The sequence below is a fragment of the Strigops habroptila genome, chromosome 5 (genome assembly GCF_004027225.2).
Source record: "Strigops habroptila isolate Jane chromosome 5, bStrHab1.2.pri, whole genome shotgun sequence".
In the NCBI taxonomy this organism is placed as follows: Eukaryota; Metazoa; Chordata; class Aves; order Psittaciformes; family Psittacidae; genus Strigops; species Strigops habroptila.
This window is the reverse complement of record NC_044281.2, coordinates 1,635,022-1,661,662: the sequence shown is the minus strand read 5'-3', so window position 1 is coordinate 1,661,662 and position 26,641 is coordinate 1,635,022. Positions and strand designations below refer to the sequence as shown.

Sequence of the window (26,641 nt, the reverse complement as noted above, 5' to 3'; positions counted from 1 at the left end):
GAGCCCTGGCATCTGCTCTGCGTTTGCTCTGGTGTGTTGGCTCCTTGGGTTTCCATGAGGCTCAGAAGGCAAGCCCAGAGGCTTAATTTCCTGGTTAAACACCACTTCAAAATCCAGTCAACCAAGCATATTTCTCCAGTTGTTTTGCCCATATTGTAAATACCTATTTGACTGTGAAAAACGTCACAGGCCCCAGTAGCAGGTCTGTTCAATTCAGCGGAAATACTTAGATTGTCTTCTACTGTGTCTATTGTAACATGATTAGATGGTTATAAACACTTACATGAAGCTTTACTATTCCCTTCCACAGAAGAAATGTCAAGTGTTTGTGATACAATATTTGTAAAGTGTGTACTGCTCTGTAGCTGTTTGCTAGTGGCTGTGTATAATTGATAAATGACTATTGTGCAGTAGTCAGACAGCATGAGGACATGGTCCTTAAGTGACCACTTCATGGGACCTTGTCAATGAGATAAGGTCTTCAAGTGTGGGATTTCGAGGCATTCTTATACAAATACCCTCCTCAGGCTTAGCTGGAGAGTACAGAAAGGAGAGGGAAGAGAGCAGCCCAATAAATTCTGCTAACTGGATCTCAGAATAGATGACTACAGGGCTATTGAGCAGCCTGGATGCTAGCTCCAGCAAAGATGTACACATTCTTCCATGAGGCTGAAAACTCAGGTACGAAGAAAGTACCACACAATCCAGTCTCCTCTTGAAAGGTGAGGAGAGGTCCAAAGTGTCAGGAAGTGGCTGTGCTAAACATTCGTGGAGGAAATCGGGAGCTGGCATCTAAGTACGTAGTGGGAAGTCTCAAGGAGTTACAGGTCTGTGTATAGTCTGTTTTAACTACACAAGATCCAGCAGCTCTTGAAATACTTAGGTGCCAAGTAACACTTTGCTCTCAGAAGGCTGCCTGGAAAGTAGGCACCATTTTCCCATGAGGCTCAAATCCCAAGTCTGAGAGAAGCCAGCTGGGTTAATCACAGCTGATCACAGGAGACTGCAGCCTTAAAACTTGGTCTGAGATCTCTCCTCAGCTGGGTGACACCCCACATACAGGATCAAAATGAGTGAGCTTGGAAACAGCCTCGTGAATGTGACAGCGGAGTGAAAACTAAGGAAAATTGTTTCTGATTGACAGAACAAACAGGTAAAGAAAAAGTATCAGTCAGATGTCATCTTCAGAGCTTTTTGTTTGTCTTAGGTAAATCACTCCCTTTCCACCTCTCGAGAGATGTTTGTGTAGAAGCAGCTAAGAGTGATTGACAAGCAGACATGTAGACAGAGAAATCCTTATCAGAGGCAGGCAAGAGGAGAGCTGCAGTATGGTTTTTTCATATATGTATATGCTTCCTCCATTCACTCAAGAAGAATACTTACTACTCAGTAATAAGCTTTTGCAAGGCAATCTGCATGTTATAGAAGAGTTGCACATGTTTGGGACAGCAGAGTGGTGACTTAGGGTACTGTAGTTATGGAAGCTAAGGGTGAAGTTTAGTGTTTTGGACAAGCGGATTTCTATGACAAATCAGGTGGCTCAGATGCAGTAAGCTTCTTGCAAGATCTTGCCTAAAAACTTGAAGTTACGTGTATCAGTTATTTGTGTGATTGTACCAGCTGCCTTGGTCTAAAGAAATGTTTGATTCAGGTCTCTTCAGCTGTAGAAAAGCATAAAAGTACGTTTTGAATCTGAGTTTTGAATTCAATTTTCCATTTTCTTTTCTCCACTTCTCTGTGGTAGAAGGAAAGAATGAGGTTTTTAGGGTATTTTCCTGAGGAATTGTTTGATCATAGGATCCCTCTTGTCTGTGCAGCAGTCCATCTGGGTGACTTGAGGTCCTGCTGAAGCCATCAAGTGTGGACCTCTCAGAGCTATGGTATTTCTGCGGTTCTGTGAAACCTAGTAGCTGACTAAAGAAGGACCCACGTAGTGCCCAACCCCGTAAGAGAAGGATTCCCTTGTCACTGTGAAGAGTAGCTGGATGATATTAGCAATCATAATTCCTACATGTGCTGGCATTTGCTTCCAGAAAGTGGGTAGAAATGGTGGGGAGCTTGTACGGGAGCGAAAGTGGAGATTAGGAGATACAGTATCCACATCTTGTTTGGCTTCCTCATTTCCCCAGCTCAGGGTGTATCTTGTTTTCCATTCTGTTTCCTTACTGCCTTTTTCGTTTGTTTGTTTATATCATCTGTCAAGTTTATCATTATGTGTTCATGCACATAAAATCTTTATTAGCCATGCGTATTCTCTATTCTCTGTTTTAATTTTCCTTCCTTCTTTCTTCGTTAACAAACTCTGCTGATTGCAGATGTTTCCCATTTGACAGCATCTGAGACTATGGTTTTCCAGCCACGCAACCAGCTGAGTCCTGGCTCCTTCCTCTGGCCACCCCACTGTGCAGGATGGGGCCATTCCCTGGTAGAAGCAGGGAATGAACCTGAACTCCCAGCAAACCTGGGGTCACAGTCCTCCTTGAGATCAATAGAACAGAAGAGAAATAGAAGTTGGGCTGTGATCTTAGGTGTGGCTATAAACAGGGGTGTTCACGGTCCACATCTTTGTGCTTTTATTTTGGTCTCTTTGAAGCAACTGGCCAAAGGAGAGGTGAATCAGGGTCAGTGCTGAGACTGAGAAGGTCCTTTGTGCTCTGTGTCTCACTTCATCTGCTCTCAAGAGCCTTTGAATGGTGGTTAGATGTTGGCCACATCTGCTTACTACCACCTTAACCACGATAGGCCTCTACACTGAAAACAACATCGACGAACGTATTTCCTCACTAGTTCTGAGGGTTAACGCTCTCACTCCCATTGTAAGTGAAAATTGGGTAAAAAGAATTTCAGGTGCTTTGCACCAGTTTCCCAAGTCAAAATGCTATACTCATACCTTCTACAAAAGGACCTAGTTTGCTCCTCAGGTTTTAATGATAGGTCTATTTCTTAAAATACACGTTGAACAGCAAGAGACCATGCAATTGTGTGGATATGTATCCATGTTATGGCTGGGCACTGTGAACATCCTTTCCTTAGGATAATGGTGAGAGGAATGTCTCTGCACCAACATCTCTTGAAATCCTTCCTAACAAATTCTTCCCTAGAGAGTCTTCTAAGAGATTATTCTGCCTTGGACAGGTGGAGTGAATAAATCATCTTATGGTCCAAGCCTTTTATGATCCTTTAATCTTAACCCTTCTTCCAGAATATCAGTTTAAGGCACCAGTAAAGCGTTTGCACTGTCTGTGTGGGAACGGCATAGCCTCTGTGTCCTCTCTCCTTCACACTTCAGAAACCCTCCGTGTTTTTTCAACCTGGATTTTCAGTAGGGATCAGAGGTTCTTCTCAGGAACTGGTGTCACCTGGGGTTTGAACTTCAGTGGCTACGAAAGAGTAAACCACCCCTTTTCCGTGGGGGATAAATCTTTAAATAAGGAATCAGGAAACAAAACTTTGGGACATCTTTCACTGGTTCCCAGTTTGTCATTTGCTCCTTGGTCTACCTACTGCTTACATGAATAAATAGAGGACTTTTTGGGCCAGTGTCTCGTAAGTGTTCCACAAGAAGGGTAGCTACAGGGAAATTAATAGCTGAGCCCACAGTAAAAAGATGCTCAATCAGTGTGCTCGGGGTAAAGTCCTTTTGAAAAGGGCAGGGCTTTGCACACCTGAGACATTCATAAACTAAGTGGTCAGGAAGGCTGGAGTCACCCATGGAGGTGAGGGCTAGGTAAGAGCCATGGTAAGAGACACTGGATGACAAGTGAACAGAATGGTCAGATAGAGGAAGATCCTGGAGGCAAGACCAAGTAGCTTGACCTTGGTAAGATGGCGAAGAGGAAGTGGCTGAGAGGAGTCTTTTGTTCTCCCAAAGCAGACTTTTTGTTTGCTGCTTGTTGCTTGTACCACTGAGATGTGCTTTCCTTCTTCAGTTGTGTGCAGTTCTTCCCTCTTGAAAAGCTGCTTTCAGTGTCAAGCAACATCATGGTCTATTACAGTGTCATTTTCAGGTTGCACCAACAACGCAAAAACAAAAGGTGTGAATGTCATGTCTCATTTACTCAGTTGCAGAGTCATTCAGGGGCATCTTCTACTTGGGCTGATCCTCTTTAAGCCATAGATGGGCTCTAGTCCTCGAAATGCATCATGTATTTCTTAGCAATGCAGCCACTGTAGTAGTGAAGATGGGGACAAGTCCTGAAGGATTCATCAGTGAAAGCCTCCACAAATCACAAGATCTAGTTCTCCTGCTCCATGTAATTAGCGATTAAAATGAGTAAAAACAAAGCAGCAATTTTCTTATTGATCCCTCAGCAAATAGTTCTATTTTCTTCTGTATTATTTCTTCTTATTAAATAGCCTTGAATAAGAAATGTCAGTCAAGTGAATTTAGATTCCTGGTGCTTCAGACAGAAATCAAAGCAGGATTGAATGAGGAAGGATAATTAGAGAGAGGAATTCCACCTCCACAGACTTCTTCCCTTGCTCGAGGAGTGCTGATTTTATCTAAATTGCCAAAGCTGTGAGCAAATGAGGGGTGATGGGAATTATAGACTGCAGACACTGAGACAAAGCAAGGGAAGCTTCAATTAGTGCATTTTAAGGTAGAAATGAATTTCCTGGGAATAAATTATTTGACTCAAGACATATGGAGTTTCTTAGAGGTGAACTGAAAAGCTTTTTACCTGCCAGAACCAGGGTTCACGTGTTGTTGTATCTGTCTCGTAGAAATGACCCATCACTGGGGTATGAAACACATGGGGATGAATCCTCCTTTCCTTTGTATCTCTTTATTTTAATATATATGGAGGAATTCTCATTTCTGCAGATTCCCATCAATGCAACAGAAAACAGATGTTTTTTCCAACACCCACGTTTTCTTTATCACTAACATTAAGTGTCAGTGATCGATCTGTCATTGCTGAGGAATTGGGAATTGCGTATTGAATGTACAGGTACTGAAAGGAAGCGATCTTCCTTTCAGATTCTCCTCTTATTCGCCTTTCTCAGCTCTGTTGTCATACTTTCATCATACTTGCACACACGTAGGACGCTGTGAACCTTAACAAACTGACCTTTCTGTTTTTCAACAGATTTCCATAGCTTTTCGAAGGGTGAGTATGTGACAACTCTCTATTATTCAGAGGTGAATAGAGATTCCTGTTTGAATTGGTGGAGCTGAAACAGAACCATTTAGCTGGGTGTTTAATCCAGAACTCCCTGACTTCAGCAGAATTATTCAAGCTCTTAATTATTTGCATATCATGTGTGAGGCAGTTGCTCACAAACCTTGTTGAAACAGGCACAACTGGGGCCAGGACCAGATCTAATGGTTATGTTATGGGAGTGCTTACAGACTCCTGATACAGGTACTGCACAAACACAGAATAAAATGATTTTGCCCTTCCAAGAACAACACTATTATCCTCTCTTCTGAAAAGTGGGAACATAAGTACATCGAGAGGCTGGCGAATGGACAAGCCACCCCAGCAGCACCGTTCCAACAGCTTGGGGTTTGCTGTCAGTGGTGGTCTACATGAGATATGAGTATGAGTATGCCTCATCCCTGGAAGTGTTTAAGGCCAGGTTGGACGGGGCTTGGAGCAACCTGGTCTAATGGAAGGTGTCCCTGCCTGTGGCAGGGGTATGGAACTGGATGATCTTCAGGTCCTTTCCAACCCAAACCATTCTATGATTCTGTGATCTGGAAAATTGCCCTGTCGTCCCTTCCTGGGATGAACCACCACTCATGACTTCCAAAAATCCTGCTGTGCTCCCAGCCAAATGTGTAAGATAACAACAGATGGGTTAGAACAGAGATATGACCTAGTGGTTTCGGCTCAGTCTTTTTGACAAAAAGGAACCTAAGGTCTCATGAAAGCTAAAACGTCTCATGCCTGCTCTGGGAAAACATGTATCCTGCTCGCTGGTTTGTCTGATGTTCCAGTTGCCTATTTCAGATGTTGCTATTTTGTCCTGTAGATTAATTTGTATTACCCATGATAAATGAATGCAGTCAAGAGGTATTGAACGCTAATGTGTTTATCTTATGGCAAGATAGAAATGTTACAAACTTGTGAGCTACAGGAGGAAATAGGCTAATTTTAGATTTGTTCCTAGCCCTCGCCATGCGAATGGTGTCGCTGCGAGCCCAGCAATGAAGTTCACTGTGTTGTAGCAGACTGCGCAGTTCCCGAGTGTGTCAACCCAGTCTATGAACCAGAACAGTGTTGTCCTGTCTGCAAAAATGGTAAGAAAGTACTGTGTTGGCTTTAACAAACAGACATAAAGGAAATAGTTTATTAAAATGTTGTTACTGATGCATCGCCAGGAGATTTGCTTCCATCGGCACAGGGTGGTGGTGGCACTGTTATTTCCCCTTGTGCCTGGGCTTCATGTGTAAGGTGGCAACTATGAAAATTAAGGTTGCCCTTCCTGGCCTGTGTCTTCTCATTGAAGCTGATGGGATTGCTGACTTGAGTAAGACTTTACAGGATTGAGTCCTGGTATCAGAGATAGTCGTTTCATGGTTTTGCTTTTTTCTCATAATTAGTCTAACATGAAATCAAATATGTAAGAACAAAGAGAGTCTCTGTCCCTAAATTAAGAAACCAATGATTATTACCTAAAACTAGGGGAAAATTCACATAAATCAATGGCAAAACTTCCATTGGGGCTGGTAAGATGCCCACCATGCTTGTAAGATTGTTAGTTGTGTGCTGGAGTCTGTGTGTGTAATGTTGACCCTGATTGTCCTGCTGAAAAGATTTGATGAATTGGAGTCTAATTTAGCAATACTTTCAAGAAAGGTTTTGGGATGACTGAAAGTACCTCTGCAAAAAATAAATCTGTTTCCAAGAAGGTCTCCCCAGTCTTGTACCACAGCCTGTATGCACATATGTCTCTGGAAAAACACCTTTCTAGTGTACATATGAAGACAGATTAAAAGATGCGTTAGCATCACATAAATGTCTTCATGGCTTTCTTGACATATAAGAAATGGCTACTTAGTCTCATCTTCTTGTGATTGGAATTCACTGCCCATATATATTTCCTCTTACATACATCACCACTGCTGGATAAGAGTAATGGTTGCTTTTGGATCTAAATGAAAATGTTTACAAAGAAATAACATTTTCAACACATTTTCTGCTCTTTAAGATAGAGAAAAAGCAAAGAGTTGGAAATGCAAAGTATTTTTGTTAAAGAATTGGCATAAATAAGACCGGTCTGGAAAATTATACACAAAATACTACCTGTAACCCTGAGGTTTATATTAAACAATGATTTTTACTCAAAAGTATTTTGAAAGGTTTTCATTTAGAGCTTTATGTTTCTGTTGAAAAGCAGAAAATGTTCACAGGAAATGTCATTGGGTTGTTGTTGTTGTTGATGAACTTCAGAGAAAAGCTGTGTTAACCAGCTCTATCCACCACCTTCACATACGGCCCACTGCGCTTGGGTGTGAGGTTTCCCATTGCACTCAGTAAGATTGATGTGTTGGATTGATGACTGGAAGGGGTAACAGTGGCCATTGCCGTGCCTGTCACCACAGCTTAGATTCATTTGCACCTGAACAAATGCCTCTTGTGTGTGTTTGGCCTCTGTGTTCCCATCGTGTACAGGATGCCATGCTAAATCCCCCTCATTTACGGTGGCAGTGCTTGTCGATTCCTTCCCATCTGGTTTGCGTCACATGAATCCAGCCTGTGAGCAGGCTTCCCAGGAGTGCAGACTCAAAGGTGGCTTCACAAAGTCCAGGAGCTGCTGGATTTCCCTACCAACGCTTCACCACCATGACCACTTCCTCCAATAACCGGACTCCCCCACTTTGGGGGTTGGTGGCTTTCTGTGTTGTAGTCCCCAGCATATCTGGTGACTGGGAATGGGCAGCATCTTTCCTCTAAAAACAATCAGAATGCGCAGATAACTAGGAGGAAAGGGGAAGAAGCAGCTCCTGCTGATGGGAATGAGGACAGGAGGACAGAAGGAAAATCAGCCACCTGCTGAAAACCTCTAGGGCAGTGTAGTGATTGGAACTAGAAGCCAGGAGGCTTCCTCCATGGTTTTGCCAAATTTCTCCATTCCTCTCCTTACTCATCTGTTGGAGGTATAGATATAAAATTGTCTGAAAACTGTTTTAGGCAGGGAAGTATTTCTCACCATCCTCTTAAGACCAGCCTGCATGCCTTGGGGATCCTGAGCTCTGGGGCCAGGGAGGCCAGGGCTTGCAGCAACAGCTCTGAGCCAGTGACGGATGAAGGGGGGAGGCAGTGCGGTGGCATGGCTGTTCCTTGGAGGGTGCTGTGGAGGAGAACTGAACCCTTTCTTCCATCCCATCCTGGCTGTAGGGATGAGACCCCCCAGCTGGCAGGGCTTCCTGCTCCTCCTGACTGGCCAACGTTTGTAGTTTTGGCTTTATACTTTGCAAATGAAATTAAATCATTCACACAGTGATAGAAATTAGTAGGCACCAACATAGTCTCTGTTGTCACAGGGAATCTGATGAGAGATTTTGTTACTGCTCTTGGACGTGGCTCTGAGTGTGGCTCACACCCTTTGCCTCCATCTCCCTTCCCATCATTTTGGGAAGTTCAACTGAAAGAGTAACAGACGTTGCTGTGTCTTTTACCCCTCTGAATCCCTCTGACACTACCTAATAAATGAGGATCGCAGTGCTTTAAGCTGTCTAGTCATCTTGAGACCAAAATGTTATCTTTCGGCTCTCCACTGCAGCCAGCCAATTAAAGCTCAGTTTCACAAATGCATGAAGAAAACAAAAGCTGACAGATCCACTTAAATGACTGAAAATCCTTTCTTTCTTTTTTTTTTTTTTAATTTATTTTTTCCTTTTTTTTTTTTTTTTCCCTTCAGTGCGGTAGCTTCTGCTTCCTACCTAAGTGATGAAAGCAGTTACAGTGCCATGTTTCAGTGTGATGAAAAGATTTTAGCTTCGTCTCAGTCCCTGCGGTCATCATTTAAGACTGGCACACAGGAGAGCTCAAGGGATACAACTGTGGGTGTGGGGGAAGTTAATCCCTAGAACAACATGTAGTGCAAATCCTCATTCCAAAAGATGCTCCTTAAAATTTTGGTAAGGAAGATCCTCATTTTTGGTTAAAACACAGCCCTGCATCATTTGCTGCACTCTGCTAGCAGCGTGGCTTACCTTCTTGTTTATCTTTTGCTGCCGTTAATGGGAGAATAATTTCCTCTCTATACATTCAGATAGATTTTCATACCTTTCTTAGTTATGTCTTGCCAAGGGCAAAAGTGCTGTGAAGCAGTGAGCACTGGAATAGTTTGCCCAAAGAAGCTGTGGCTGCCCCATCCCTGGCAGTGTTCACGGCCAGGTTGGACACAGGGGCTTGGAGCAACCTGCTCTAGTGGAAGGTGTCCCTGCCCGTGGCAGGGGGCTGGAACTGGGTGAGCTTTAAGGTCTCTTCCAATCCAAACCATTCTATGATTCTATGATAATGCAAAAATCTGTTGAATCTAACATACCTGACCTGAAGATACATACAAAGCCAATACCAATTTCCCTCCCCCTACCGTCATTTAAGAGCAGTCTGGACAAGTGGCTTTGGAGATTTATTCCTTACTGTCAAAAGAAATAGAAGTGCTATCTTGTGCTTCACTAAATGCTGTAGCTCGTGCAAAGCTGGCTCTGCTCATCAAGGAATACTGCATTACACGTGGAACAGGCACTGGGAAGCTAAAATCTGGGGGTGAGGGAGGGAGAGGATGTTTTCTCCTTCGTGTCCCATTACCCAATTTGTCAGAGTAGATTTTAAGGGCGATGGCTCCAGGTGATGTGCAGCGTTCCTGTTGTGGAGATGAAAGGTCACCGGATTTCATGTTTCCTGGTAGTGACAGACTGCAGAATTACGGCCCCGAGTTGTTATTTCGAGTCATTGTGACTTCTCTGGACAAAAGTGTGTCAGCTATTGTTAACTATCTCCTCTGCAGGATCTAAAACTTGCCTATCATTGTCAAAATCAAGCTCAGGGCTGCCACCATGTGTGCTATCCCTCCTGCCCCTCAGGTTTTCCTGCAGTTCAGTGAGAACATCTATCCACTCTGCTTACACCAAAGCCTTTCAGAGCAAAAATCTGCCCTGTAGTCCCCATCCTTCTGGGTCCAGGGCGGTAGACATGCCTGTGTGGTGTTATTCATACCTCCCCTGGGTCTTCTCACCTGACCCTGAACTCTTCATTTCCAAACCTCTGCTTTTCCCTCCCCATAAATTCATCAACTGCTGTGGATTGAGCCTCGTTATTGGTGGGACATGTGGTTTTTAAAGCTCTTCCTTACACATCACTGCAAGGTTGCTCTTCACATTTCCTTCAACCCTTTGAACATGGTCTGGCAAGGATGCAGGGATGGGAGGGGATCCCCAGTGTATCATCATTCGCATCGCTTAATCTGGTTTAATCTGTGATCCAGATTAGATGGATTCCTCTTCTTTGTTTGCCAGCTGCAAACAACTCTCACCTACTGCTGTGCACGAAGGGAGAAATCCATTGCTTTCACCTTCCCCAGTACTGTTTGTTCAGAGCCAAAGGGCTCCCAACATGCCCTTTCTGATGGGGTGAGTAGATGTGCTCCAGTAGGGAGTTCCCGGTTGGTCTTGGAGGTACCTCCTCCAATGCCGTGCTGACTTAGCGACACCCTGATCTTTGCCACTGCTCTAAGGGGGCTCAGTTTCACGCCACTTGCACATCCATCCACCATTTGCTGCTCTCTGGAAGAAAAACTAGATGCAATTTCAAATTAGCAGCCTCTCAGCTGCTCGGGGAAAGGCTGAATGTGAGTGGAGGCATGGGAAGGGCAGCACAGGGCTCTCGGCAACCCATGTTCTCCTGATTTTACAAAGTGCTCCTACAGAATCGTGCCCAAAAATAAGCCCAACATTAGCAAAAATTCTTCATCGTGGGGGATTTTTATGGCACAGCTGTGTCAGGGAAATTAATTTAAAAATTCTAACAAGTGCCACAATAGAATTGTTAACTTCTCCTCCTCTCCAAAGTGTGAAATTCTTTTCAGAGCATTTCAAAGGCGCCTTCACCCATTTACACATACATTAACACAATTGCTAAAATAGACTTCGCTGTGGCATTTCCATTTTCTTGAGGGATGAACAGAATAAGCATTATAAATTTCTGTTTGGGGATCTGGTTTTGCTTTTAATTTAATTTTTGTTGCCACTGATCCTCAACAAAAGAATCCTTTACCCAACAAGACAGATAAAAGGGAACATGTCTACAATGAAATACTTGCTAGCAAGTGTGCTTACTCACGTTAGCATGGGCTTCTGGAGACATTTGTGATGAAATACTGGGCAGCAGGAAGATGTTTCGTAGATATTCTGTCACTGAGTCTTTAATGAAAGTTCTAAATTATCACAGTTGATACAGATTTCAAAGTAAAGAGTCTGATCCTGCCCTCCACATGCAAGTAAAAGATCCCTTTGACCTTCAGCAGATTTTATCTTGGTAAAACAGCATGTATTGAGGCAAAGCTCTTATGGGTATTTAATTTAATATGCTATAAATATTAATAATTCCATACAAATGTCTTCATCTCTGAGGGCATGAACACAAAAGCGAGTAAACAATAATTTATTTCCATGCATAGAAAGCCACATTTTACCTAAGCTTCTCTCTTAATTTATTGAGAATCTAAACTTGCTGCTCATTATTTCTCTGTTCGAGTTAATTTGCAGTAAGCATTCCGCACCCCAGCCTGTTCCTTCCATAACAGTGTGTTTTGCCCAGAAACCCCCCAGGGATTTTTCCCAGCCTGTCGATGCCGAGGGCAGTCTTTCCTTTAGCAAACAAATGTGTGCTACATGTGTCCCGGAGTCAATTTTGCATGCAGTGGCAAAAATGTTATACTCTATGGAATAGCACCGAGGGGCTGACCTTCAAGGCTGCAAAGGGATATGTAGAAATGCCTTTTTTCTAGTGGGAGATTTTTGGATGCTCCCAAAGGGGTGTCCTAAAGGGGTGTCCCTTTGGAAGAGCTCTGCTGCGGACAGTGGAGGGAAGTTGATGCAGTCCCCAGGCCAGGCTGTTCCCATCCTGCCCAGCCACACGCTGGGTGAAAGTTGGTTCAGGAACTTCATTTACATTCATAAATGAAGCAGGGTTAATACTGATTACCACTCGGGTGGGTAGACCTCCCAGGAAAATCTAGATGCCTCCAAAGGAGGTGTTGGCGATGCAGTCCATGAACAGGGCTCTTCTTTCCAAATCAGGGAGACAGCCAAATCAATTCCCAGGTATTGTCTTAGGGGCTGTTTATTTTGCAACACCCTTTGGGATTTGGGGGGACAAAAAGCTCCATATAACTGTAAATTATTTACTGTATTTTAGGAGAAGGTAGTGGATTAAAAGTGCATGTTGTTAACCAATATTGACAAAAAGAACTTTCCCATATGGTCTCTATTGTTCCAAATTATCAGCTATCTTGAAAAGTGCCAAGATTTTAATATCGAATAATCCGGTGCCTGGATATTAAGTTACCTGTGCTTCATTGCATAAATAGAGCTTGTTATTTATGTGCAAGATGTGGATCACTGACTCTCCAGGTCATTGTTTTGGAAAGCATCTGCTTCTGACATGATCAGTGACAAAAAAATCAATGAAGTGTGGAAAAAAAATACTAAAAGTTTGAGGAAAAAAAAAGGAGAGTTTTGGGGAGAGGATGTTTTGTCGGCCATTTGATTATATACAACTGTTGCAGGATAAAGGTGACACAGAAAATGTGGCAAGAGGATGAGAGAAGACTTCATGTTCATTTATGTTTTGGAAAACAGTGGTTTGGAGCCATGGGGAAATTCCTTTAGAAAAAACCCCAACTAAATAAAATTCCTCTTCTAATTTATTTCAGGAATTCCTGAAATGGCCAGATTTTAAGATTGCAGTTAAAACCCCTTCAGTCAAAGTCTATGCAATATGCTGATTGGTCGTGCAGATGCAAGTTGAATGTGACCAGCCAAGAAGATGTATCCCCCACGCCGGACTTTGCTGGACTCCACCATCCTCTCCAAAGGTCCCAGAGACCGAAGCTGGTAGCCTAGCATAGCAGCATCACCCTTCCTTCTTGGTGGATGAAGTATTCATGGCAGCCAGACAGCTTTTTGGGTACTCAGTTGACCTCACCACCCCATTCAAATCTTTGAGGGGTCACAGGAAGGACCTGCTCCTCTTCAAGCAGTGCTTGCCCAGCACATGGGGGCTGGTGGTTGTTTCATGGCTGACTCCTTAGCACTGCTGTGCTGATGCAGAGATGCCACCCAAAATCAGGAGTTGTCTTCCAGTTTTGCAGAACCTGTAGAAGCCATCTGAATACGGCGACAACAGAGCCCAGAGCACCAAGACTTTGTGGCCAGCTGTGAAAATCAATGGTTTTGGAAGGTTGAATACAGAAGAAGATTCCTGAGACTACAAAGGATGCATTTTTGATGGTTTGACAGCTAATGTTCTTTGTGTTTGCAAGCAGGAATGTAAACTGTGGTGCCCTATTAGCTCGGTTAAAGGACTGATTTGATTACCAATGGAGGGGAAAGAAGGATCAATTTAAACAGTGGTAGAAGATCAAGACTGAAAACAAGGTGGTATATTTGGGCCAAGCAGTCACTGACCTGGCAAAATACTTCAGTACTTACTTCACTGTTCCTTGAAAAAAGTAGTTTCCCTGAAAGTGATTTTCAGTGGAGCTCATTCACCTCCATCACTCTGGGCCAAGTGGTTAAAGGCATGTAGATGCTGAATTAGCTGATGAGCGTTAGGTATGTAAGCACCTGTCAAGAGCTTGCTCCTCCATTGCTTTTGGAGATCTCAGGCAGTTGGATTATCCGGATGCTTAAATGCCCTGCTCTCTGTGGACACAGCTGTTGGAAGAGCCATCTAATAACGGTGAAAAGCTTTGGAAAGGTGTATAGAGGTTAAACCTTCCAAAACCAGTCATCCTGGTGCTGGATAGCATCAAGGACGACTGAGTTGAATCTGCCACCTCCTGAAGTTTAGAAGAAGGAGAGACTGAAAAAGGCAAGGGAGAGGAAAAGCCTTCCAGAGAACAAGACAGACATGAACTGAACAGTGCTTAATGTGATTAACTCCATCACACAGCTCAGTGCTCACACAGAGTGGAAGCTGCTGGACTGTGTAGCCTCAGAGTGACAGGGATGCTGCCAGGAAAAGCTCCATTCAGAGTGCTGTGTAGGGAGCCAGCGGGACAGCAGCCCCCTTCGACCCGACGTGTCCATCTGCATGCTCACAGGTCAGCTAATGCTTCCTGAGCATTTGTGGTCTCTTCCTCTGCCCAGGAAGCAAGAACAGGATAATTTACATATTAAACAAGGTGGGAGAAGACTCTGCCAGACAGCCAAAGGCCATATAGGAGCTGAAAGCCACTATCCTCCATATGTACCGCAGGACCTAACCATGTTTCCATGCTTTCATCCCAGCAGAGTTCAAAATGAATGTGTACAGGCACCCTAAGGAGAAGGGTTGGGGATGATTATGAGAAGCCATTTCTTGGATGAGACTTGCTCCAAAGCTCTCATTAAGCAGATACAGTTCACAGAGATGTGGGAAGCATGTTACATGGTCTGCATTGCTCTTTAAACTCAGAAATATTTATGAAGAAGATTTGCTCATCGGTGATTGTTTCCCCTTGGGAAAATGTTGCTGAAATTTGTGTGCACAAGCCTATGGCAGTGGTAGTTCAAGATCCACTACCATCATGATAGCATGTTGTAGAGGAGGGGGTGGGTTTGGGGTTTTGGGGAGGGGGAAAGTTCCTAGGTTCAGGTTGGGAAACCAGGTTCCTTTTGCAGAACATAAGCAGCCTGGGCAGTACTGAAATTAAAGCAGGCATGGTGTGGTGGTGTAACTTGAAAGACCAAAAGTGACGTTATTATCCAATTACTTTGCTGTAAGCCATTTTGCTGCAAGAGAAGCCTAAAGTCAAATCCTGAGTACGAGTCACTTGGTGTAACGCCAGCTGTGGTGTTTTACTGTGATTTGCTCTAGCTGAGCATCTAACCTGCAGGAGCCAATATCTCTGTGTGACTCATGGGCACATTGCAGGAGGCTGGGGTGTTTTGCATGGTCAGGCTTTCTAAAAGGATTAGAGATGGGTTTGCTTTTGCTGCTCTAGAAGGTTGGGATTATTAAGCATATCTGTATGAGAAGAGTGGCAGGCACTGTCTTCATGTATTTCTAATTTAATGAATGTTTAATGCTTCTTTTATTGGAGCCTACATATATGTAGAGTAGAGGACTTGAACAAGGGGTTGACTTATGTCAAATAATTGATGTTTGAGCTGCTCCTTTTACATGAAATGCAGACTTTACAGAGCAAAGAGACTGTAATGAAAATATGAATTAAAGATTAGAGCTAAGCAAGTCTGAGAAAACTAAGAATTAAAAAAGGCACTTGGAAGTTTTCTCCTCCTGCTTCCTTTCCTTTCCTTCACATTTCTGCGTCTCTGTGCCTTGCAAGGGTCCTGCATTTCAGGCATAGCCTCCTATCTCTTCTACACCTACGCACCTCTGCAAAGGAAATCGGTGCAGTAATCTCATTCTGGGTATTACTGTATGTTTGCACATCATCCTGGCCTGTTACGCTTGCCAACTCACCAATTAGTTCAGCTAGGGAGACTACAAAGCATTTTTAAGGTGCATTTTTCTTCATCTCTATCCCTGATCTGCTGACGGAGTGCAGCTCCTGGACAGAATGAAAACAAGCGCAAGTTTGGTGGAACCATTTGCCAGAGGGACTCATAGTTTCTTACAGCATGTCTGGGTGAGGGTAGAAGAACATTCTTTATACGTGGCAGCAATACTGCTATGTGACAGTGGTTGAGCTGTGCTGCCTGAGAAGGTGCCTGTAGGACATGCTTGAGGCTGGTACAGTGCCAAGCCTGCCTAGAGATACTGCCTGTCCCTGTTGTCCAGAGACGCTCTTCTGCCCGCAATCATCAGCATCCATTCCCTTCCACCCCCCTTGGCCCACCACTTTCCCTGTTGGTTAACTGGCTTCATACTCTGGCTTTCCACGAGTGCTTTGAGCTCTCAGTGCAGGTCTACAAGCTCAGCACCAGGGCATTGCTCCTGCAGCATGAAGCTTTTCTCACCTCACTTCCTGTAGCACAGGCTGCAAAGAACGTGGCTGCTTAGGGGGGTAATTTCTTGCTTTCTGTGTTTGTGTTTAGAAAATCCTTCTGCAATGTTGATCTGAATTAATACTTAAGACACAAGAGCTTAGGCTTAGTCATCAGCAAATAAAAACCCAGTGGAAAAGAGGAGATGCTGCTGCTTTCTTTGCTTTGGCAGATTGGGTTAGTGTGGTTCAGTTCCTTGCACCTCTGACTATATTGGTACAGCTAAATAAAAGAGGGCTGGGCAGAGAACTCACCTATGGGACCCTGATTGTCAGGACTTTGTAATGGATGGCACAGCTAAATTGCAGCAGTCACCCAGTGCTGTTTTAGCAGGCTTTGCGTGCTCCACCACCCAGCTGTGTCTTCATGTCTTCACCCTAACCCTGATGCTAAGGGACCCTCACCCTGCTGGGCTGCAGGGCCACCCTTCTGCTTGCTCAAGCACAAAGAAATGCACACAAAATAATTACATCTTAGGGTCAAGAGAGCACCTCCTGGGGTCTGGAGGGGGCCCAAGGAGAAGTGCTATGTGGTGTGGATGTGGCCAGACTTTGCTGTGTGGCATTAGAGCCAGAGGAGAGTCTCATGCCCTGTTTCGATTTGCAGTATGGGTGTGTTCTTTGAGTCCCTCCACAAGAAATGCCGCCACTGCACTCTTACCCCTTATGATTTTTGCCACCAGAAGCACTCAGCCACCAGGAGACTTCACGTGTTGAGACTTAAGGTGCAGAGCTTACACCCGAAATAGGGACTGGGGAGGAGAGGAGGTGGGGAGAAGGGCAGTGCTGCACCCCAGGTGATACAGTAGGTCATTAGCAAAGACAGTCCAGTGGTCCTCCTACCTTCTTTGTCCTGAGGACATACTGATTTTTTGCTGGACTGAAGGAACCTGTCCTTTGGGGGTGTAGGTATGTACTAAGTGGGTCTCATTGCAAAACATGGTCACTCTCAGCCACCCTGTGTTGGCATGCCTGCATTCCTTATCATTTCTTTTTGTACGCAGGTTCTTGAAACTTAAAACCCTAAAAATCAGAATTTGCTCATGGTAGAAACTCAAAAAATCAATCTAAAAATCCCTTCAGAACAGTATAGAAACAAAAGAGACTGGCAGTCTTACCAGGGATGCCCCATCCCTGGCAATGTTCAAGGCCAGGTTGGACACAGGGGCTTGGAGCAACCTGCTCTAGTGGAAGGTGTCCCTGCCCATGGCAGGGGGTTGGAACTGGATGAGCTTTAAGGTCTCTTCCAACACAAATCACTCTGTGATTCTATGATTCTATGATTCTAAGAGAGTTTTAAATCTGCCCTGTCTACAGTGAGCTCAGGATGTACGTGATCTAATCGTGTACATGAGCTAATCTTATTCTTACACAAAAGATGTCAACTGCTAGGTAGATTTCATCTCCTGGGAAGGTGGAAAGGCAATCAAAGCTCTCTTTAGTATCCCACAGCAACTACATCCTCATCACACATATTCTACACCATGTGATCAAAGTTTCATATCTCGTACATGGAAAGTTCATTCTTTTCAGGTAAACTCTAGGACATACATACGTATTCCACTTGTACCCATTTCTGAAATGATAATTGCCACAAGGAATTCTGTAAGTAGTTTTTAGGGGAAAAAGATAGATATGGACCAGTCCCACAACTGGTATAACACATTTTACATCAGCTAAGCCACATTTTTGTCCCAGTTAAAAGTGTTTTGTGCCAGTTGTGCGGATAGGGAAGCTCATGTTTGTTAGAATAAATGGAGCAGGAGCTGATGGGCCAAAAAGAAAAGTACTCATGTCCTGCACAGGGGTCTACTGAGAGAAATGGGTCTGTTTGAAGATGAGCACCCAAAGTTCTCCCTCACCTTTCAAAGCTCAAACTTTTTTTCACTGCAGCCAGTTGAGGATATTTGAAGAAGATGGGAATATTTTGGTCAGAAAATGCTGACTCACTGAAACATCCCCAGGAAATAGGCCAATTACAGCAAACTCGCTGTTTGTACGTTAAAAAAGGTTGGGGAAAAAAACCTTGGAAGGATCAAATGCCCTAGTTTAATGCTTTCAAAATGAACTCACTTAAATCTGGGAGGGAAAAGGGGGTGACATGGTTTTGAATGTAGATCTTTAGTTTATAATTTCAAGTAGGAAAGACAGAAATAAAGGGGCTTTTTACTCAATGAATTATTTCAGACAGCCTGCTTGGATCTTTATTAAAATCAAAAAGTGTTTGCAGCTTTGGCTTTTCCTCCCCATTTGAATAAGAGAGGAGTAGCAAAAATAGCTTCTGTTGTAATGGGAAACATCCTGCCCCTTCACCGGGATAAGTAGTCAGGTCCAGGATGGGATTAATATACTCATCTGGGTAAGATGCCTTTGGGGCCACCACCTTCCATGTCTGCTGGGAGAGGGCTGCTGACACCTCTCAGGAAACCCTCTGCACCTTGCAGGATGAGGCCTGCAGGCTTTGCTATTTGCAAAGCTATTTGCACTTTGGATTGCACTTTCTTGTCTGATTGAAATGGATGGGAAATGTCAGGAGGCGCAGGTGGAAAAGCCCTTGTTCGATACTGCTTCAGTATTCCTGAGTCTCATGATTTCCGGTCAGTGCATTTGCCTTGTTTTTGGCTTGTGAACCAAAATACCAGCGTGCTTTCGTGCCATCCCCTCTCAGCTCTCACCGCATACATTCAGGAATACAAAAACCACGGAGTGAATAATCCCCCCATCAGCTCCTTGGGCTGCCTCTGTGCAGAGGCTGGGGAACACACTGCTGCCGACAGGCAGCGTTTCAGTGCCAGCTCAGTCTGCAAGTCAAAGGCTCTGATTTCGCAAGGCCAAGCCAGCGCTGGGTGTTCCTTCCAGAAAAGCCTCGTTCTCTGATCTCTGACTCATCGCAGCCCCTGCTGACGTCCAAGGGACTCCTTCTGCATGAGGATTATTCATCTGAACTGGGTCCGCAGCAGCATACCATGCATCATCCCTTATCTCCCAGCAAGCAGAGGCCGGCAGTCGCACCAGCAGTGTGGGCACTGGCCCCTTCCCAACAGCACAGCAGTCACAGACCTGCCCTCTGGGTTATGGATCAGGGCAGTGGCTGCCAACTATTGATGACTGAATTTAGCTTGGTTTCATTTGAGATGCTGTGGTTGATGTGTGTGTGGCTCTGGTACCCTCACTATGCTACAAGGAAAGAATTGAGAGAGACTTTTTGATTGCTTTTCAAGCTGTGTCAGACAAAAAAGAAATGTATTACAGGAAATGTCAAATGGTAATTATTAAGGACTTGGAAAACAGTGATTAAAAATGGAAACCTGTCCACAATAGTAACAATTAGATATATTTGCTATGTTTTGCTGCATTCATGCTCCCCTAAGAGCAAATGCACTGATCCAGTTCCTGAGTCTAGTGTAAAGTGGCCTGGCTGCCTTGCTCCAAGGGAAATATCCATGCTTTTTCAACACCAGAGGATTTGCTCCCCTCTCTCATTTGTTCTAACAGTTTGACAGTGAAGTTGTTACAAGCAAAAAATGGCCAGGGCCAGTTCCTGCACCCATATAAGCTGGCTTCATTGCCTTCCAAATCAGGAGATGCTGCTGTCATCACGCCTGCAAGTCAGCGCTTCCCCTTAGGGTGAGCAGCAAGTCCAAATGGTGAAGTTACAGCCAGCCCTCCTCCTGGCGAGCATTTGTGTAGGCAGGGAAATTGTCTTGGAGGGTCTGCACATACACCCCTACATTGATGCTCTGCCTCCTTTGGTTTGCTGCCAGTTTTTGCCAAAAAGATCTTGCAGAAATTTGAGTAAAGGACTGAGAAACACAGAGGGGCTGTGCTTGGTTCTGCTCTCCTGGTGCTCAGTGTGAACCTTCCAGACCCCCTTCTTGAGCAGTTTCACTCTTACTTGAGGGACTTCGCTGCCCAAATGGTTGCTTGGGTTTCCCAAGTGGGTCACCCAGTGAAATAAGGGTTATTCCTTTTATTTACAGATTTAGCCTAGCTTGTATCTATGGATCTAAAGGCCTGGGGAGTGGTGGTGGAAGGGGAATGGCCTCAAAGGAAGGGATTATAAACCCCCAGAAGGGGGCCTGCAAGGATGACAGAGAGGAACTCTTCATCAGGGACTGTAGGACAAGGAGAGATTTAGGTTAGATGTAAGGAAGCAGCTCTTCCCTGTGAGGGTGCTGAGGCGCTGGCACAGACTTTTCCCAGAGAAGCTGTGGCTGCCCCATCCCTGGCAGTGTTCAAGGCCAGGTTGGACACAGGGGCTTGGAGCAACCTGCTCTAGTGGAAGGTGTCCCTGCCCGTGGCAGGGGGTTGGAACTGGATGAGCTTTAATGTTCCTTCCAACCCAAACCATTCTGTGATGATTCTATGATTCATTAGGGGGCTGGGTTGGGCTGCCCAGTGGCACAAGTCAGCTCCCAGCCAGCCAAGCAGGACTGGCCACTAGCCATGAAAAGCCCCTGGCCTCATTTTATCGCTCAGCACCATCATTGGTGGCTTTTAATTAAGGCAGAAGACAGTTGGTTGTGGAGGGCACAGGAGGGGCAGAGATGCTGGGAGGAATTGGCTGTGGTATAAATAAGATGCTGGGGGCAGGAGGGAGGGAAGGTGTGCACAGTGAGGGTGCCTGGCATGACAGCACTAATTGGCTTTATTTAGACATCTATGCCCCTCCTTTCCCCCTGCTTTTTTCCAGCAAGTACAAAAGGAGCCAAAAATAAACCTCCTTGGGCCCTCCTGCAGGATCTCAGCTGCAGTAGGGAGGGGATCTGTCTTGAAAGTGCTGGGGCGATGCTGTCTTCAAAACAAACATTTCCCTGGCTTGCTTCAGAGGTTAAAACCCCTTTCTGAGACAGCCGCAGTGGTTATTACAGCCCTCTGGATGCTGACTTTCTCACCATGGTCTCTGTGGAGGAATAAAAGGGAGAAAAGAAAAAAGAAAAAGCAAGGGGAAGGAATGCAAAGCCAAACAAATGGAGTAACTTCTGGCACTGGCAAGTTTTCACCTTCCAAGGTCAGCCCTGATTTCGTTTGGAGAGTGCTTTGCTCTTTGTAGCAGTTTTGGCTGTTGCAGCCATACATACAAAGGACCATCTGGAAACCTGTTCCCAACTTTAGCAAGCATTAACATCGAGCCTTCCTGAGCTTGTGTTTGCTCACTGGCTGCATGGGCTCCGTGTTGAGCTAACTTGGGCTTCTGCTCGTATCCCTGACAAGCCAGGGACTGGGAACAACCAGGCTGGGTGTGCACAAAGCTCTTGAGCTTCCCCATGAGTTTCTACTTTAGTTGTGGGGTTTGGGCTGGTCTGGATTTTGGGGGGGGAGCAGTTTCCATCTCTTTTTACTGCATGTGGTTGTTGAGCTCAGCTTTTGTTACATGCATTCAGGAGTACAAGAGCGTGTTTCAGTTTGAAATTAGAAAATGCTCGGAGGTATAATCAGGTCCTTCCGCAGTATTTAATTATCCATAATTAAAGGCATCTACACAAAGCACCAGATTTTCAAAGACTATTCTTGTGTTACATTGCTAATGAATTAAGTAATTAATTGGCATTGAAAAAATACAATAGGAAACATCAATCTCTTAAAAAGTAAAGCATTTTTTAGGCGTTTTATAAAATCATTAACTTGTATCAGTCAGTAGCTGTTCTAATGTCTAAATCCCCCTTCTGGCTTCAAAAAAATTTCCAAAGGACAAAATGAACGCAGGAAGAAACAAGGCAGGGAATATTTGCTAAAGAGTGTAGAAACACTTAGATATGGGGAATTTCTTTTGGAAGTCATTGTCCATCACTTTGCTGCTCTGTCCCACAGTTCTTTTCCCCTGCCAATAACGTCTGAACCAATTTCTATCACATTTGAGAACCCAGTTTGCAGCCTTAAACCTGTTGTGTTCCTACAAGTTTTGTTAAAATGGTTGTCTGCTGGCTTTAGTTGTAATAACCCACATCCCCTCAAGCCGGGCACTGCCTCTGTTGCCTCAGTTTCCCCTGTGCACTTCCCTGCCCCATGGGGATGCTGTGATGATAAACGCAATGGTTGCAAGCCATTTGGATACTGTGGTGCCACTGAGACCAGAATGTGAGCAATAGTTTTACCCAGTACTTAAGGAATAAAACCAGCCAGGGGTAATGAAGCATTCTAAAAATTTGGGGAGGGGGGGGATGCAGAACCACATATAGCCACCATAAATTTTCTCAGCCTTTTATCATTCCTAGCTGGTGCCTTACGGATAACCATCCTGTCCTGGCACATCAGGATAATATCATATGGCATCTGCCAGAGTATAAAAGACCACATAGATTGTGGTAATGCATTTTGTAGTGGCACACAGAATTATTAGCAAAGGAAAGGATGATCCTTTTCCATGTAATGATTCCGTTAACTGCAACTATTCACATGCAAAACTAGCACCACTCATTTTATTTTTATTAGCAACCTGACTCTTTGCCCAGCACCATCAGAGAGCATTGTGGAAATGCCATGGATACCATTAAATTCAGGTAGCATAACGGGAAGAGCAAAATCTGGGGACAAAACGTGGTTTAAAGCTGTTTCTGCAGCTGTTGGAGAAACCAGGGCAGGTCCCAGCAGAAGGGTTTAAAGAGCATGTTTATTCCAGAAGCATCAATCTCTGTGTGTCTCATCTGTCTATCAGAGTGAGGTGTGCCTGTCCTTGCAGTGGTTTGAGCTCCCAGTGTGTGCGCTCAAGATCCATCCATCCATCCTGCCCCTTCCTTCTCCTCCTATTTCTTCATGAGCTACAGATTTTGGCAGAGCAGTGCTATGTCTTCTCTCTCCAACACCAAGCTTATCAGTTGCTGGGGGCAGCGTCGGAGGGGAGGTGTTTGCTCAAGTTTCCTTTTATGTGTGCCAGGCAAGTAATTCCCCAAGCAAATGAAGAAATTACGTTTCTACCATTGTGGTTATTCCCTTTCTCCAGGTAATCAGTCTTTTGTATGAATGTGCATAGAAGTGGGAGCTCTGCTGCTGCAGCCTGACCTGAATTTATACAGTTGAATAAAAGGCAAATCCAAAGGCTGATTCCACTTGGCTCTGTAAAACACCCTCCAGAAGAGTCCATCCTTTGACTGGAAGAGGAACCTTTGGTGCCCGACTTAGACTTTAGCTTTTGTACATGTTCATTAGATTTACCTTTCATTTGGGTTGTTCCTGTGTCTGTCACTGTGGAGGGCAGGAGGCTGAAGAGTGGTGGTGAAGATGGTAGGAGATGGGCCTGCTGGGTCACACAAAGTCTGAAAATTGGGTTCTGCTCGAAATTGGCAGCAGAAAACCCAACAACTCCAACATGAGCCAAGAGTAGAAAGAAATGGTTTCAGCAGCAGCTCTCACATGAAAAGTTTTTGCTTTGCTTTGAAGTTCCATTTCTAACATGACCCGCGTTCAAAACTTTCATCAGAAAAATCTGTCACCAGGTGGGGGAAAAAAAAGGACCATGCTGATGCTCTCAAAGCATCACATTTTGTGGTGGCAGGAGGGCATAAAGGCATTTTTCTACTAATTGACATATTCCCACAGTCATCTGGATTGCTCTAGTTTCCTGACAGGAGCTGAAGGCTTGTCCTGAGCATGCAGTGGTCTCCTGCAGCTAAAGAAACCTTTCTTCCCCTTGGCAAGGGGTTTCTGCAGAGGTTTACTCATACCAAAAGGCAACCTTGCCAGGACTAATATGCATGGTGGGGTGACTGTCATCGTGCATTAACTGCTATAGTTTCATTATCCAACCGTGAGTTGGGTGTTCAGTAGACTGCACATCTAAATGCACAACTCAGGTAATCCTGGTTCTTCCTCCCCACCCCCATATTGCATTTTTTTCCTCCTGTTTTATACAAAATTAGCACAGTCACAGTTTCCACTTCATTTATGACTGATATGAATAAAAACCACCCCATAAAACATCATGCACAGCTGTAGCGAACAAGTTAGATTCAATTCTGGCTTTATATTGAGTTGACGTGCAGCCAGCTCTCTTCCATACATCATCTGTGATTGCAGTTAAGGGTGAAATACCGTTTTAATTCTTACACCGAATGTGGGTTTTTTTCCTGAAGAAAGAAGACATAAAAATATTAAAATGGGCCATAAAAATCATTAAATTTTCACACTGAGCACAACCAAGAGGTGAATAAGTTGGCTAAAAGCTCAAAAGACCCAAAGAAAAAGTCCCAGTTGTTATTCTTTTGTTGTTAACCTTTGCCTTTGAATGGAGAAACCCAGGCAGAGAGCAAAGACCTGGTACTTTGGCAATCAGGGGATCTTTTGCCCACTTGCTTCCCTAGATAAGAGTTTCCTGTCACGTCTGCGTGGACTAAGAGCTGTTGCTGCCTGCTGGAGCTGCTGCTCCCTGCCTGTGTCCAAGTACAGTGCCTTGGGATGTGCTGCAGCACTGTTGCAGTAGGCAGGAAAAATACCCAGCCAAGTCCCTGTCTGAGTTGCCCCTCTGCATCCCAATTCCTTTCATGGGTGACCTGGGAAATACCCACTACAAGGGCACAGTCACCTGGATTGAGCTTGTCCCACAGCATGCATTGTCCCATGGCGGCTCTCAGGGCCCAAGCTGGTGAGGTGAAGGCAGCAGAAACACAACAGCACTTTTTATACATATATATATATATATATATACACACAGAACATGTTTTATACATCTGTACACACACCCTCTGACTATATTTCTTGCCTTAAAAGTTTATTTTCTGGAAGGTCCAACTTTTCTTCCCTTTGGCTGTTGATTTATCCAGTAATGTTGTTAGCTGATGCAGTATTTTAATGGTAGTCTTATTAATTGATTTCTTTTAAATTAACCTATTTGATTCCAGCTCCAAAAACAACCCCACCTCACCTTATTTGCCATCTTTGAACCATTAAAAGAATTAATGTACGTTCAGTGCTGTTGGGAAAATACCTATTGAGACAACTTTTTTAAAGCCTATTACTTACCTGAAAGGTTGTAATGACCTAGGAGCAGCTTTCATTGCCTGCAATTCAAATCTACCTATGGGGTTTTTTTAAATCTGTGGTGTTCTCCCAAAGAGTTATGCTGTCCGTAAAGAGCTAATCCTCTTTGTTTGGTCAGGTAAATGTTGAAATACGCATTTCTCACTTAATAGCTGGTTATCGTCGTCTTTGAGATGTTACTTGGTTTTGTTCTTCAACCTTGAAGGTACACAGTAAAAATCTGATTCAGAAAAGCTGCTTTATATGCACAGTGTCTGCTTGTGCAATGCTAGGCACCTTGCCTGTGCGGGTTTTTTGCCATAAGCTAAACTTTTCAGTGCTGATTAAGGTATTTTCACACGTAGAGCCTTGTAAAATGAAGAAGAATTTAGTGTGCAAATCCCACAGGTGACTTTGAAAATGCCAACCAGTATTTTATATTAAAAGAGAGGAGGAAAACCCTATACTCGTGGCTAGGTCTGTAGCCCTGTGATTTGCTCTTCTGCTGTCTGAGGGGTGATCCGAAGACATGCCATGTCTTTGGTGCCAATAGTTCAACGCCGCCCTCAATTCGGGTATACTATTCAATCAGCAGGGTGGGTAAATGATTATGAATTTGATATTCGCTATTAATTTGCACTGCAGCAATGCCCAGCCCTGCTGCTTAACAGTCCATAACCCACCACTGGATGAGGAACCCAGTAAAAATGGGGAAACGGGTGGTGGAGGTTTTGCAGGGAGAAAGAAGTGCCCTCAGATGCTCTCCCAGCTTTGATTTCAGTGCGCCCAGGATCAGAAACAAAGAGGCTGGGGGAGATGCCCATACAATGAGGCAAATACCCTTGATCTAAAGCAGCAGGAAGCATACTGCTTGCCTTATTTTCTTTAGCGTGCCCAGATCATTTTTACTGGATTATCTGCACTAGTCTTAGATGGTTAAAAACTGATTAAAAAAGATGCGTTGTCACGGTTGAGACTTTCGGTAGTTTATTATCGTTTCTCAATGCACAATATTGCTGCTAGAGGAAAAGTTCTGCTCCTTCTAGGCTTTAACCCTTGGAAGTGCCTAGTCTGGCATCTCCTCATACCCGCCGGTGACAGTGTCAGCTGTCAGTCATTGGCAGCGCTTGTGGCTGATCTGTTTCCTGCAGATACCTGTACTGAACATGTGTTTTTCTGCATCATCTGAAATGCAGAAAAACAATGTTTTTCTGCATTCCCCGCACTGAGCCGTGCCCAAAGGTTAATCCAGAGCTTTCCTGCTGCCCCATCACGGGCAGAGCTGTGTGTCAGAAACTAAGCGATGGTGCTGCCCAGGGATGGGCAGGTTGGAGGTGACAATCAGCCTTGAGCTTGATCCCCCATCATCATGCTCATCCCACAAGCCCAGCAGTTGAAGGGAGAAGTGGGGTTGCAGTTTTCAGCTGGTGCTTTTGAAGTGTCTTTAACTTGCTGAGTGATAATCTCAAGTCTGTCCACACAGCTCAGATCTGTATCGGCACTGGTAGACGTCAGCGCT

At 44.4% G+C, this 26,641-nt stretch overlaps 1 protein-coding gene across 2 annotated transcripts in view; it reads left to right on the top strand.

The window, feature by feature from the left end:
• VWC2L (von Willebrand factor C domain containing 2 like) overlaps nt 1–26,641 on the top strand; it is a 55,140-nt gene that overhangs the window by 16,946 nt on the left and 11,553 nt on the right. The window contains exons 3-4 of one of the 2 annotated variants that reach the window (XR_003991619.1): nt 6,118–6,247; nt 12,892–14,283. Coding sequence is in view for 1 of the 2 variants with exons in the window: in XM_030487794.1 (XP_030343654.1) it covers nt 6,118–6,247 (130 nt within the window). In the remaining variant the exon portion in view is untranslated. The remainder of the gene's footprint in view (nt 1–6,117; nt 6,248–12,891; nt 14,284–26,641) is intronic. The other variant, XM_030487794.1, reaches the window with a different exon arrangement.